General features: G+C 51.0%; 1 protein-coding gene across 1 annotated transcript; it reads right to left on the minus strand.

Annotated features, from left to right (window-relative positions):
- Positions 1 to 1,175: 1,175 nt before the first annotated feature.
- Positions 1,176 to 13,519, minus strand: LOC132534997 (uncharacterized). The gene is made up of 10 exons (XM_060179998.1): positions 13,443 to 13,519; positions 7,525 to 7,605; positions 6,242 to 6,322; positions 5,301 to 5,376; positions 4,432 to 4,638; positions 3,698 to 3,879; positions 2,656 to 2,797; positions 2,185 to 2,367; positions 1,734 to 1,894; positions 1,176 to 1,606 (listed from the first exon to the last, which is right to left on the minus strand). The coding sequence occupies exons 2-10, from the start codon at positions 7,557 to 7,559 to the stop codon at positions 1,510 to 1,512; spliced, it is 1,164 nt and encodes a 387-aa protein (XP_060035981.1). The 5' UTR covers positions 7,560 to 7,605; positions 13,443 to 13,519; the 3' UTR covers positions 1,176 to 1,509.
- Positions 13,520 to 14,896: the final 1,377 nt, after the last annotated feature.

The following is a 14,896-nucleotide window of genomic DNA, read 5'->3' on the forward strand; positions in this document are numbered from 1 at the left end:
CTTCTTGAGTGTGATCAGGGCTTTGGTAAAGGAGACCCCAGAGGGCTCCCTTGCTTTTTCATCACATGAGAGTACAGGGAGAACCAGGACACCACCCCTCACCAGATGTGGAATCTGCTGGAGTCTTGACCTTGGACTCCCCAGCCTCCAGAACCATGAGAAGTAAGTACTTGTTTTTTTTCTAGGCCACTCAGTTTTTGGTGTTTTTGTCATAGAAACTTGAATGAACTAAGAGGCCGAGGTGTTCAGAAATCTTAAACCACCCCTCCCCCCCAGCAGGGGAATTAAAGAAGTGTTTTCAAGCGGGCTGAGGGGGAGGTGAGCTCTGTGATCAGCAGGCACTGGAGAAAATGTATGGATGCCTCCTCTCTTCCATTTCTCTGCTTTTATATGTGTGTGAGAAGCGCACATCCTATCTGGCAGAGACCTCCAAGCCTGCTCAGCAGGCAACTGGCTGTTATTCCCTAAGTTAGCTACTAGAGGGCAGTGTGAGATGCTTTTTCTGGACTGGGGAAAGCAGGGCTCTGGGTCTGTGTACATTTTTTAAAATAATGAACCTTAGGATCTCTCAGAAGCCTAAATTAAGTTGTGAATTCCTCCACGTCCTATCCTCACTGTCAGTCCAGAAATGTAATCTTGTCTTGAGTGTTGTAAAAAATGTTCAAGGAGATACTTGGAATTTAAATTTTGATCAGAATCTCACTTACTTGAACTTTGGAGACCTTCCATTACATTGAAGGCTTTCTTCTTTGGTTCAAGTCCTGACTCTTGTGATCTTTATTTTTATTTATTTTTTTCTTTGCCTCCAGGGTTATCGCTGGGGCTTGGTGCCTGCGCTACGAATCCACTGCTCCTGTGGCCATTTTATTTATTGATTGATTGGATAGGACGGAGAGAAATGGAGAAGGGAGAGAAGAATAAGAGAGGGGGAGAGAAAGATGAGACACCTGCAGACCTGCTTCACTGCTTGTGAGGCAACCTCCCTGCAGGTGGAGAGCTGGGGGCTCAAACCAGGATCCTTGCGTGTGTCCTTGCATTTACGACTAGGTGCACTTAACCCAGTGTGCCAGCACCTGGCACCCAACCCTCATGCTCTTTTTTTCCCCACGCCGCTTTTTCCACTTGCATATTTAGAATTAAGAGATAGCAAGCAATACTGAAAAGCACTGAGTTGCACCTTTGTAAAGGGCGGATTTTATGATACACCAATTCCATCTCAGTTAAGAACGTCAAAAAGCAGCAATGAGCAGACACTGTCCTGTAGCTCATGTAGAATGTAGTTGATTGATGGTACAGAAAAGGTTTCCTGCAATACTCTGACCTTGTAGGACAAAGAGTGCACAGCACCAATGCATTTTAAAGAGGTCACCCACTCTTGCTCAATGTCAAAGAGAGCTGGACTGGGGCAGGGTTGAAGCTAGGGTATTGTGAGAAATCTGTCAGGTTTGGAGACTTGATTTAAGTTTGACCTTGGTTAGATGTGCCCTGAACTGTGTGTTTTTGTATAGGTTATTTGGGCAGCTTCTTTCTCCTGGTTTCTTTGAGTTTTGAGTCCTGTTGTTGGTATAAACACTTCTGGAGTCGACTTTCAGGCTGCTGGGCTGACCTGTGAAAATAGAGGTTGTGGGGCCCGGCTAGGGCTGAGTCACATCTCCCCCAGGACACAGGCTTTTGCCGTATGCAACTGACTTTATCGTATCAGGGAATGAGCCTGAACATTCTCTCCCTTGTACCTGAAGTATTTCCATTGCTCAGTGGCGAAAGAGTGTTTACCGTGGTCATACTTGCTGCTGTTGGCCTTAGGCTGACACAGATTCACCCTTTCAGCAAACAGGGGCATGTAGAAGTTCCTGGAGGTAGCTTGAGCCTCATCTGGTGCCTGAGAAATCATACCCTTGGCAGGACAGAGAGGAGAGCAGCCAGCTAGAGGTGCCTTTAGCACCCTCAGTCAAGACTTTACAAGGAATTGCAGGGAAAAATGCACTATCTAGTGCTTAGGAAGCAGGGTCTGTTTTCTTTTGACAAGAGAGGAAACATTTGTGTGGGAAGGCCCGCTTGTTCAGAATCAGGTTCTCCCAGCTGCCTCCCCCATCCCTTCCCCCAATGCCCCCCATCCTCACCCTGGCAACAAACTGAGGGGTGGAGGGAGAATCCATTGTCCCCTCCCACTGTCGGAGTTCTTACCAGGGCCTTCTCACAGCCTCGGCTATAGAACTCGCCATTGTGTCCTTGAGGCTGAGTCTTGCAGACCTGGGAGAATTGTTTGCTTGGCGTTTCATTTTGGATCTTGGTTTTGAAGACTGTGAATGCTCTAGAGGGTCCCAGGACTCTTTTTACCAGGGATTTGGGAGGAGGTAGATAAAGCATCTGGGAAGAGAGGAATGCATGTCTGGGGAGATAATTTTCACTGCTATAGTTAATACTTAGCATGTGTTAAACACACTTAAGTCCATACATAACCTCACCAGTGGGGTCAGGGAGACATCAGAGCCTGATGGTGGTGGCATTTTGGGAAAGCCAGATGTCTGGATTTCCCAAGGAAAACTGGGTTGCGGTATCCTGACAGGGTAAACTCTTTGTTCCCTGCCTCCTGCCCCGACATTAATCAGGAGCCTTGTACTGATCACCTCTGGACAAAGCACTTGGGCACTTTACCGTGGCTGCTGTGTCTTCGTCAACCTTGGCTGTACACCTCTCGCCCAGGATGGACCTCCTCAGACAGCTCTCCTGAGGCTGACGCACAGTGGGCTGCTTGCCGCCACTGGCGCTATCCTTCTGCGTTATATGGGTAGCTTTGCTGCAAAAGGGGCAAAGAGACTTCTGCAAGTCGCCGTCTGCACCTGGCACCAGCTCAGGCATGCTAGGTCTGAGCACCACACCATTTCATGCTCGCTTTGCCTTTCATTAATGTGTCTGCCTGAAACATACATTGTATCTTGAGGTAATTTCAAGTGAGATTTTCTTTATTCCCTGAAAATAATAATTAATTTTACTCGTTTCTTTTCATTCTCACAAGTTATCATGCTGAGGCCCAGCAAAGAGGATGAGACAACTGTAGCCCAAGGAGAGGGCAGTGCCGAGTGCTTGTGAATTACCTCTCTGGGCTGCTAGAGGCCATGGCTTAGAAGAATGTGGTCTAGGGGAATGGGAACTTGAAAATATGGGTTGGTAGGCCAGTGTCCTTTCATCTACTACTCTGGTTTCTGTACCCTGTGTACATATTACATGCTTCCAGTTGGAGCTGGCCCTTCTTGCCTCTCAGGGGTGAGTCAGCAGGACATAGAGGGCCATTCTGAGCCCCACAGGAAACAGGTGCTAACAAGGGAGATACCAGGACAGACGGGCTGCCTGGCTCTCTATTTCCATAGGCGCACGCCAGCCTGGCTCCTCTACCTCTAACTTACATCAGAGTTCCTGTCTTCTAAGGGAAGAGGTTGGCTTCCAGACAGGAACAGTTTGCCCTTTGATTTTGCTAACGCTCACGTGAAATGAGCGGATTAAGCCAATCTAAACTGGCCAGACAACTCGAGATTCTAAAGCAGGTCGTCCTTTTCTCTTAGCCTTCTGCACCTGTGATTCTGAATTGGCTGGGAGATTGAGGTCTGAGGTTATTTCCTTCATCTTGGCTAGACAGAGTCCTCCTCTGGCCTCTTCCCCACGGCAAACCTGCAGTTTGCCAACAGTTCTGGTTACTCACTTGGTCATCTGGTTGCTGTTGTCTGGGTCATGTCTGACAAGCTGACTTGACTGCAGAGCTGGGTAGTCCCTCTGAAACCGGCTGCCATATTCCATGTATCCTGGCCGCACAGCAGCTGTTTTTCTGTCCTGAATGTCAACTGGGAACACCAGCTGGCCAAGGGGGTGGCTCTGGAAGACAGTCTGATGAGTAGTGGTCATGTAGTGCTCACCTGAGGGGAGCAAGAAAGTGTGCAGAAGGCTTCTGTGGGGAGAAATCATGACCTTGGTTGTGGGGATTTGGACCCCAGCCTTGGTTTCTTGACTGATCCATTAGAGTGGGATTAGCAGGCCTAAATTATTTCAGCATCCCCCTCTCATTCTGTCCTTCAGGGTTGTCTCCCCAAGACCCAAACTAGGCAGTGCTCATTGTGGGATCCCAGTTCATTGAAGTTTGAAATCCTGGACAGCAGGTGGTATAGCCCAGACAAGGTGGAGGTCTAGTTTGTGTGGTGGGGTCTTTCCAGAGAGAACCTGGCTGACGATGAAACCAAATACTGCCTAAAGGGGCCCCAGGGCCTTTCCTGTTACACTCTCCTGAGTTGGTGGTTCCCACCTGTAGGGTTTGCTTTAGGGCCTGGAGTGCCTCTGGGTAGAGTGAAGGGAGAAGGGTTGGAAATAGAGGGTTCAGACTCTGCTTTATGTGGCCTTCTCCTTCCTCCTATTGCTGTGCCCCACCCCACCAGGCCCTCTCACCCGGATAGGAGAACTTCTCATGGCACATGCAGGCTCTTTCTTCCAGGGTTTGTAGCATTCCTGGTAGGTTGTAAGGTAGGGGATCCTTGAAGACTTGTAGTGCTGGCTGAAGTAGTGTTGGGGTTGCATCAGGAGTGGAGCTTTGTTGGACAGGGGCTCCAGGCGGTATTTAATCTCTCCTGGGGATATTTCCTGGGTTTCTGATTCCTGCAAAACAACGCCCCTTGCTGCTGCTTCCTCATGGAGGGAAGTTCACTGTTGCCTCCGTTCTTTTCCTCATTCACAAAGGAGGTCAGCAGGGCTCAGGCTAGAGTGAGTGGCCTTTGGGAAGCCAGGTAAATGCTACCTCCCAGCATGCTACAACCTCCCTGAGACACAGATTCCTTGAAGAATCAGGATTATTAAATTATATTCTGGGTGATTGAGAGGTTCTGAAATTGAGTATCTAGCATAGTGTCGGGTGAGTAGAGGTGCTTCCCAAGTACTTTTTTTTTTTTTTCCTCCGTTGTTGCTGGGGCTCTGTGCTGGCACTATAAATCCGTTGTTCCTAGTGGCCATATTTCTATATTTTATTAGATAGGACAGAGAGAAATTGAGAGAGGAGGGGAGACAGAGAGAGAGAGAGAGAGAGAGACATCTGCAGGCCTGCTCCATTGCTTGTGAAGCAAACCTCCTGCAGGTGGGTGAGCAGGGGCTTGAACCCAGATCCTTGTGCTTCATACTGTGTGTGCCAAACCAGATGCGCACTGCCCAGCCCCCAGTTTCTATCATATTCTCAGGTGTTGTTATTTGGATATGTTGAGAGCATGTCTGCCGCATCCATGTGGGTGTCCCTGTTGACTGCAGTCTGCTCCCACTCCTGACCTCACCTGAACAGCAGGCTCTCTGTTCTCTCGCTGAGGATGGAGACTCAGCTTCTCATGCCGGCTGGGGTGGAAGGTTGAGCTGTTGGAAGAGGGTAGTTAAAGTGGGCAGGGTTTTCTGAACCCAGAAGAAGGGCCGTCTAGAGTAGGGGGAACAGTACTGATGGGCCTAGTCTAGGGCTTCTCTCCTTACCAGTTAACCCACTACAGAGAGAAGTGAGGGGATGGAGTGCATGATGGTATCTAGACAGAACCCAGATTAAGGCTATTTGAAGCATGACCAGTAAAAACCAGGCAGGGCCAGGAAGTGGCACACCTGGTTAAGCGTTCATATTACAGTGCACAAGGACCCAGGTTCAAGCCCCTGGTCCCCACCTGCAGGGGGAAAGCTTCACAAGTGGTGAAGCAGGGCTGCAGGTGTCTCTCAGTGTCTGTCCAATTATAAATGAATAAATACAAAAATTAAAACAAACACACAAAAAAACAACAGGCAGGGAACTGGGAGCGGAAGGTTTTCTCTGCATGGAAGGGTGAATGATAGTTCAAAAGCAGCTTCCCCCCTACCCTCCCAATGTGGTGCTAGGGAATGACCTCTGGGTCTTGCTCATGTGAGATACAACAGAGTATCTTCTGGGCTGAGCCCACCCTTCCTTCCCTTTGATAACAATAGGGAAAGAGGTTTGAGTTGGAGGGAGGGAGAGAGACACACCATAGCACAACTCCACCAGCCATGGAGCTTCTCCCAGTGCTGTCCATGGCGCTCCCATGTGGTGCCAATCTCAAACCCAGGGCATCACACATGGCAAAGTACATGCTGTGCCAGGTGAGCTGTCTCCTGGCCCCTCAAAAGCACTTGTTTTTGATGAGCATTTCAGGCTTCTATTTGGGCCCTGAAGGTAGCGCTAGTTGGGGAGGATGGCTTCCTGTGACGGTGGCGGTAGACTCACCAATAGATGCGCCAAACTGTCGGGGCAGGGCTTCTTTTCCTGCCCAAGGACTTGATGCTGCTCTTGTGGTGTTTGTGTCTCCTGAGATGCAGAAGAAACAGCAGTGTATAGGAGCATGAGAATCACAGAGCTTAAGGGGTTTATTCTCTGCCTAGTTCCTGAGCTGCAAGGACACATCCAGGGAGGCGCTGTGGAAGGCCCTCAGGTTTGCAGGATGAGGGATGGAGAGTGGCCTTCTCCGATGGCCGTGCTTATAGACTCCTAGACATTCCAGGGTGGGAGGCGGGGGGGGGGGGGAATGTTCTGTTCCTTTTCGGTTGGTAAACAAAATTGTGTGTGTGTGTGTGTGTGTGTGTGTGTCATTAGTGGGACTGCACTGTTTGTGCCTGAATTTTTTGGGTAGAAAGAGACAGAGGAAAAGATACCACAGCACTGAAGCATCCCCCAGTGAGGTGGGGCCAGGCTTGAGCCTGGGTTGTGCACATGGTACAGCAGGTACACTCTGAGTAGCCCAGTGAGAAAACATTTTTGCCTGGTCTTTGCAAATTGGGGAAGACAAGGTAATGTGTGCAGTGCCCCAAAGGACAGCAAGAGTATGCCAAAAGGCCCTTCTGTCTACAGCTGGTGCTGGGAGTCTGCAGTGGTCGTGAGGAACAGGTAATGTGAGGTCTGTGGAGGGCTGCACTTGAACCATTAATGTTCAGCTATGCCCTGAGCTGGAGCACCACCCAGGATAGGAAGTGTCCTGTGTCACGGCTGCCTGTCAGTCCTGCATTGGAGGGAGAAGCAGAGAAGAGGAGCTCAGTGAGGGGCGGGATGGGAGGGGGAGGATGGGCAAGGGAATGAGATGGGGTTGCCAACTATAGAGTAATAACCATGGGCCTCCCTCCCACAGTCACCAAGCCTATAGAGAGAGCTGATGGCAGGCACATTGGGCTCCTGGCGTCTCTGCTGCCCAGGTGTTGAATGGGGTGCCTGTGTTTTTGCAGGTTGGTGCTGGTTTTGAGACTTGGTATCTCAGGTTGCCCTGGTCCTCACTGAATGGGAGGCTCTGTGGGGAGGAGGAGGAGGCACTGTGCTCCTAAAGCTGGGGCCAGGGGGAGGGGGAGGGGGTGGCTGTGCAGCCGCTCAGACGCAAGATTCTTGGGCCTTGTGTCCATCACCACCCTGCAAGTCCAGTTCGGGTTTGCCAGTGAGTGACTGAGCATGTGATGTGTGTGTGCCTGAACTGGGACCCTCATCACCATTCCCCACCCAACACCCCCCCCCCCCCACACACACACCAGCTGTTGTCCTGAGACAGAAGATTGACCTGCATCTTGTCAGCTGAATAGGCTTGGTAGTAGCTGATGCTCTCTCAGAACCTGGAATCACAGAATAGGAACATCAAAGTTGGAAGGGGCCCTTAAAAGACTTCTAATTCCATGTATTCCCCATACCAGGTAATTTAAAAGAATTTTTTATGAGTTTGCTAGCTCAAGTGCTGTCCCAACCTCAGAGCCCATGGAAGCAGTGTGTTAATTACATGAATCCTACAACCAAAGTTGGGAAAGGTCCTAAGGAGGCCTCCTCACAGCCACTTGAGATCTGAAAGCCCCTTGGCCATGCTCACTTCTGGACAGTGCCACCTGCACCGGGTCTGAGCACTTTCCACCCCGTCACCCTCTCCTGGATGTGGTACCCATCTCTTGAGTTCTAGCTGACTCTACCACATATCTGAAACTAACTCAAGAGTTCTCTTCTGCCTGACAGTTGAGATGTCTTGAGATAAATGTTTCTTCCCATGCCCTACCTAGTTCCTTTCCTGGAGCACACGCTTTAGGTAACAGGTGGAGGGTTTTGTACTGAAACTTATATAAGAAACAGACTTAAAACATAGTAAGGTAGTAGTAGGTTAATGTTCATAGCTAGAGTTTAATAATGTTTATAAAACTGTAGTTCTCATAGATGCCGTCCCTTCCCTCTGCACCCTAGTCCAGCAGCAGTATCAGGTGTGACTGAGGGAGGAACGTTCCCAGAGAGGAACAAGCAGGAGGAGGAGGAGGAAGGGCCATAGGAGGAGAGAGAGCTGGTCATCCCAACAGTGTCTTCAGTTGAACTTGAAGGGTGTTCTCAAGCCGGGTTCGAGTTATAAGCAAATCTCTGGTGTAGACAGACTAATCCAGAGGACCTTCTCCCCAACGCTGTGTCCTGCCTGGGCTGGACCACCTCCCAGAAACCTGAAGCAGGGACCTGGGGACTGATGGCCGGGGATATACTGGCCCCTAGCAGCTGACAGACACTTCCCTCCTAGACTGTGGCACTAAGTCTCTAAGGCCAGAAGTAGTGTCATCTAATGTTGACATTAGAAAGCTGCCAGGCCCATCTGACTTTTACCTCACCTGACTTTTACCTCACCCCTTCAGTGTTTTTTTTTTTTTCTATAAAACATTACATTTTTGGGAGTTGGGCTGTAGCGCAGGGGGTTAAGCGCACGTGGCACAAAGTGCAAGAACCGGCATAAGGGTCCTGGTTCATGCCCCCAGTTCCCCACCTGGAGGGGAGTCGCTTCACAGGCGGTGTCTTTCTCTCCCGTCTCCTCCTCCTCTCTCAGTTTCTCTATCCTATCCAACAACAACATCCGTACAACAACAATAAAAAGCAACAAGGGCAACAAGGAAAAATATGTTTTCATGACTTTTTAATGAATGTGAAATAGCACAAGGCACTCCTTCACTATCCATGAAGATCTATGTATTTATGCTTGTCTTGATGCTGTCAGGGTGTCTGGTGCGCCAGGCAAGGTGTTTTACTGCTGAGTCATCTCACTGGCCTCCCAACCACCCTTTAGCGTGAGCTTCTGAGTCCCGCACTGTAGTCTCAGAATCACTCCGGTGAGTTGCTGCTTGATTCACAGGAGCTGGCTTGGGTCCTAAGGCTCAGGGTGTTCTGCTTGGAGTGCAGTAGGCCTGTTGCTCCCCTCTGTCAAGGTATTGCGGTCAGTGTATTTGAGAGTCAGTTAGCTTTTGTGGTGACTGTATCCCACCAGCGATGCCCTCTGTGCTAGCTACTTTCCGAAGTCCCCTCCACTCCTTTCTACGCTGTGGGTGCAGTGGTGCATGGGAAGGGGATTAAACTTTGTTATACAAGTTGATGCTTTGGATCCAGCCTCCAGAAATCCCACTTTTCCTATTCTTTGTTTTCTTAACATGCAAGGTGGGGTGGGTGTGGGTCCTGCCCTGTTATTTCTTGGTGCAGGAGAGGAAGCAGCTGGAATGGGGGTGATCGAGGCACACTTTCTTACTCTGAGGCTTAGATTATCTCGGCCAACATGGTCTTGTGCTGGGAGGATGGAAATTCCCGCAGTTTGGAAAACCTTCCTAAGATGTGGATTGAAGAGAAAGTGCTGACAAAAACCAGCTCAAGTAAGCTGCTCTCCCGCCCCCCCCCCCCCCAGGGTTCTGGGTCTTGTGACAGTGTCCAGCAATCCCTTGGCTACCCAGATCTGTTTAGGGATTCAGAAAGCAGATTCTTACCACTGCCCCCAGTATGGATCTGCCTGCCCACTTAGGCTTCTTCTAAGTTTTCCTGGCACCGAGTACCCAACATCCATCACCCTTTTGTGTGGATTGTGGGGTTCCATTGCCAGAACTCACATTTCCCTATGTTTACTATTTCCTTCTTTCCTTTCTTTCTATGGCCACCAGGGTTATCACTAGGGCTCAGTGCCAGCACACAAATCCACTGCTCCTGGCAGCCATTTTCCTCATTTTTCCCCCTTCCTATTTTTTTTTTTTTTTTTTTTTACTGAGTAAGACAGAAATTGAGAAGGGAGGGGGAGATAGAGAGCGAGAGAGAAAGACACCTGCTACACCACTTGTGACAGTCTCTCCCCCCCCCCCCCAGGTGGCGATCAGGGGCTTAAACACAGGTCCTTGGTGTTGTAACGTGTGCCTAACTGGGTGTACCACTGCCCAGCCCCCCTGTTAACTGTCTTATTATTCAGGACTAACCCATTTTCTAATCCCTAGCCCAAGATACTATACTTCAGAACTAACAGTCCTCAGTCACTCCCTGCTACTGTGGGCCAGGCATTTTCCATATATTAATTTCATAAAAATCCAACAGATGAGATGCTAATCTTTCCACTTTGCTGATGAGGAGACTAGGGCTCAAGAGCTAAGAGCTCCTGAAAAGCTTGTGCTGTGTCTAGAAGCAGTGGATTTGTCTTGAGGGGGTCACTCTGGGTGAGAGGTGGCCAGGAACCTCCCCCGTTCCCCACCAAGCTCCTCAGAGAGGTCTCTAGTCAGCAACAGGAGGTGACATCAGGGACCCACACCCAGTAACAGGCAGCCCGTGGCTTCCAAGAGAGCAGAGTTGCGGGAGCACAGTCATCTTGGCCATTGGCAGGGGAGATGGAGGAAGGAACGGCCTCCAGGGCTATGTGGGAGGCGGGCTGCAGAGGAAGTCCCTGTCTGCAGGACATGCCCATCTCCTCAGAGCTCTTCTGTGTGGGCTGCAACACTGCCTTGATCTACTGGCCTCTTCCCTGTGCTCTCTGGACTTCATTTTCCTAGCACCAGCCCCGCTGGCTCAGACCTCCTAGCAGAACCTCACTCGGGGCCCAGCCCCATTTCCTTTGTGGAGTTTCCCCTGGCTCCCTGGCTTACGGGCACATGGCAGATTGAAATGCTTCCTCTTTGGGCCTGTTCCCATAACACTTGAACTACTTGACTCTAGCATCAATCTTTTTTTCTCTCTGTGAACTCAGGTGTTTTTTTTTTTTTTTCTCCCCCCTGCTTGAGTTAAAGCTTATTAAAGGCAGAGACCACAGTTGTCAGCGTCTAACACAAAGTCAGGCCTATATAAGACCCACAGTAAATATTTGTTGAGTTCCACTAAATGCTAAGTTGAGCTTCCTCTGTAGATAAGAACTGGACAAGAGTGAGCTTCCAGAACTCAGCAGTTATAATATTTTTTAAAAATTTATATATATTTACTTATTTTCCCTTTTTTTGCCCTTGTTTTTTTATTGTTGTTATAGTTACCAATTGTTGTTATTGATGTCATCGTTGTTGGATAGGACAGAGAGAAATGGAGAGAGGCGGGGAAGACAGAGAGGGGAAGAGAAAGATAGACACCTGCAGACCTGCTTCACCGCCTGTAAAGCGACTCCCCTACAGGTGGGGAGCTGGGGGCTCGAACTGGGGTCCTTATGCTGGTCCTTGCACTTTGCACCACATGCACTTAATCCGCTGCGCTACCGCCCGACTCTCTCGACAGCTATGATATTTTATGAATGATGTGCAGATGTAGGAATGTAGGTAGGGCATCACTGAAATCTTCCTAAGGATTTTGTGATCTTGATTTTTTTTTTTTTTGCAAGAACTCCCCTGCCTGGAGGAAAAGTGGGTAAAATACCCATTTGATTCTGGACACGTGGCTGAGAATGAGCAGCTTGACATTAAACTGGAGGGAAAATGGTGTCGGTGTGGGCCGAAGGCCCAAGGGTCAAGCAAGCAGAGGACCAGCCACTGGAGCATATGGTGTGGCTTCCTCAGTCTGTGGCAGGAACAGGCCACGCACCCACATGAGAAGGGACCCCTGAGGAGGGAAGGCAGTTGTAGGAATTTCTCCCTCCCCACTACTCACAGGACTCTGGAGTGGATCCTCTGCTGCCGCCCAAGTCCCCCACACACTACAGCGATTGTCTCCTGATGCCGATAGTGTGCGTTTATATATTCTTTTAGAAGCTGACTTGAATGCACTTCTCTGAATGACAGAGTGTGAGACTTTCCCTGGTTTCTGGGACCCCATTCCTACCCCACAAAGAAACAGTAGCCTCTCTACCACAGTATTCAGGAGTGCCAGCCTACACATGTGGAGAAAGTGTCCTTAAGAGCCTCCCTTCAGCCAGGCACAGCATGAGGAGAGGGCATCCAGGACTCTCCCTCCCTGGGTCTGGTGGCTCTTAATTCTCTTCTTCCTTTCTTTGGGTTGGGTGGTGTGGTGTGGTGTGGTGTGGTGTGTGTGTGTGTGTGTGTGTGTGTGTGTGTGTGTGTGTGTGGTGTTGGTGGTGAGGGAGTTGTGAAATGTGTTGATTTATTACTTTTGCTCTTCAACCTAGAGAATCAACTGGGGAGGTGCAGATGGAGAGTAAGTAGGGTAAAAAAGAGAAGACCTTGCAGTCTAGGTGGGTTCTGCAGAGGGGCAGAACTACCCCAGAGCCATCCTAGGCTACTCTGGATGGGGCCTGCCTGCCCTGCTCATCAGAGAGAGGGCACAGGGCAGGGTGTCCGTTCATCCCTTCTCCTGGTCTGTCTGGACCCTATATCCATCATCTACTGTCCATAACTGTACTTTTCTCCTTTGACCTCCCATATTGTCTTGGACAGGGAGGGGGGGGATAAGGGGAAATTATATAACCCTGTCAGCCTGCACACTGCTGGGTGCTGGGCGGGGAGGCTCCCGGGGGAGCGTGGTCAGCACAGTTCTGAGGGGCCCTCCAGGGGAGGTGTCGAGGGGCATAGTGGCCAGTGGAGGGTGCTGTGGCACCAGCTATGTGTGCAGGCATCTCTGTCGAGGTAGGGGTGGCACCGTTGGGGCCCTGGGAGTAGAACTGAGGCCCCCTGAATGATGCTGCTGCAAATGGTGTCTGGGCTCATGGGAGCCTGGTGTGTAATGTGATATGCAGCTCACATTTTCAAAAGTTCCATGTCATTCCTGGGGTGAACCGCACCTCTCCCAAGTGCCCTCAGACCTACACTCGACCAGTGAATTCCTGGTCCCACCAAATCCTAGAGCTCTACCTTCCTTGGTGGGTTACTACTTGCCTGGAGGCTCTGTAGGCCATCCCAGAGAGACCCTGTGCTCAGGGAATCTCCCAGAGTGTCTGGAACCTTCTCTGCCTAAGCTGGCTGACATGCAGATAGGGGATACACACTGACCACAGAGTCCCGTGAGGCAAAAGGCCTGTCCTGGAAATGTCTGGCCGACTCGAACTCTGGCAGCGAGGCCCTCTGCCCTCTCCCTCTCCCTCTCCTGGCCCCTTAGTGCAGAGTTCTGAGACATTGCCCCTTGTGGAGGGAAGGGAATTCTACAGTAGGAGGGGGTCCTCCCCACGCCAACCAGGGCAGAGACGTGGTTGCTGAGTGGAGAGTGGTCCCCCCACTCTAGTTGAAATGTCACGGTCCCCCCACCCCTGTCCTCACCCCCTGCTCACCTGAAGTAAGAGGCCTTGCCATGTGGTCATATCCCAGCCCCTCGCCCTTTGTCCTCAGTGGTGGAAGTTGAGGTGAGAATTCTGGAACAGCAGTGGGTATCCTGGACAGCCATGGGATTGCCATGGCAACACATGAGCAGGCCGGAGGCAGGGCTGCAGCAGCCCCTCTTCTGGGTTGGAGCTGAATTTTGGGGGGTGGTCAGAGAGGGGTTTGACGGTGAGAGAAAGAGCCCCACCACTACCCCCAACCAAGGGCGACATGCTTGTCCCTCCCTGACTCAATCCTGCCTGCCCAGCCCCCACTGCAGAGGGCCTGCTGGTGTTGGACTGGTGGCTGGAGAGAAGCCGGAACCACGGAACCACGGAACCACGCTCAGCCCGTCTGAACCACATCCCGGGCCTCAGGCACTGAATGGGCAGCAGCTGGCACGTCCTCCGGGGCAGCTCTGCCTGCTTCTTCACCTGGAGCTCCTGAGCCTCCCAAGTTCACTTGGACTTGTAGCCAGGGATCAGTCACTGGCCAGTGAAGTGCTTTTCACCTTTCCCTCTTGTGAAGAAGCAGCCTTGGGGAGGGGGGAACTAAAGTGCTTTTCTCACCTGCTGTTGCCACCCAGTTAGTGGCCCCTTCCCTCCCCAGCTTGCTGGGCCCACTCCTTTCTCTTTCCTTGGCTAGGTTAACCCCTCACATGCCAGGTTCGGGGCAAGGCTGGCTGTCCTGCCTCTCCAGACGTGTTCTCTCCTCCGCAGTGCAGATTAGGCCAAGTCCAGTGCCTGCCAGCCTCCTCCCCACCCTCCCTCAAGCTGCCAAATCTGACTTTGATTAGTGTGTGGAGGGGGAAGAAAGCAGGAAAATAGAATATTAAAATCTTAATTCAATTTAAAACACTGTCATTCACAGGCATGCCAAACAGTGAGATGACTAATTATTATGCAAATGAGGCAGATAGAAAAGTGATTAATAATTGCACAAATTAAAAATTATTGTAAACATCCTGTGACGAGCGATAAGTCCGATGGAGAGGCACAGGCGGTGGGCCGGGGAGGCTGCGGTGGAGCTGGCTCCTGCATCCTTATTTCCTCATTAGGGGGATTTAATTAGTGCCTGATGATGGGGCTCGGTGGTGCCACTGCGGGGGGTGTGGAGGAGTGGGTGGCCGGGACCAGGCTGCTGGTGCTGATCCTCAGTCCCTCTCTTGTCCTCTCTGGTGCCCAGAGACTGGCGGGCTGGTGTTGGCTGAACAGGAGGAGCTGTGCACTGCGCAGAGGATGGGCGGCCCCAGGAAGGGAGCGGGGCTGTGGAAGGCTGCTGTGGATTCCCAGGGCCTCTGCTCTGTGTTGGGGGTTGTGGGGCGGGTGGGCATGTCCTACCCCAGCCACACACAGTCCCCACGTCTAGGGAAGGGACACAGAGCTGAAGTGTCATGCTGCCCTCTCACTCTGAGGGGCATGTGTCC

Source organism: Erinaceus europaeus, chromosome 20 (assembly GCF_950295315.1).
Source record: "Erinaceus europaeus chromosome 20, mEriEur2.1, whole genome shotgun sequence".
Classification (NCBI taxonomy): Eukaryota; Metazoa; Chordata; class Mammalia; order Eulipotyphla; family Erinaceidae; genus Erinaceus; species Erinaceus europaeus.

Coding starts and splice junctions, on each gene's coding strand:
- LOC132534997 (XM_060179998.1), bottom strand. CDS start 7,559: ATGCAGGTCAATCTTCTGTCTCAGGACAACAGCTG. Junction 4,639..5,300: donor ACAGAGAGCCTGCTGTTCAG/GTGAGGTCAGGA, acceptor GTTGTTTTGCAG/GAATCAGAAACCCAGGAAAT. Junction 1,895..2,184: donor GAGGCTGTGAGAAGGCCCTG/GTAAGAACTCCG, acceptor TGTCCTGCCAAG/GGTATGATTTCTCAGGCACC.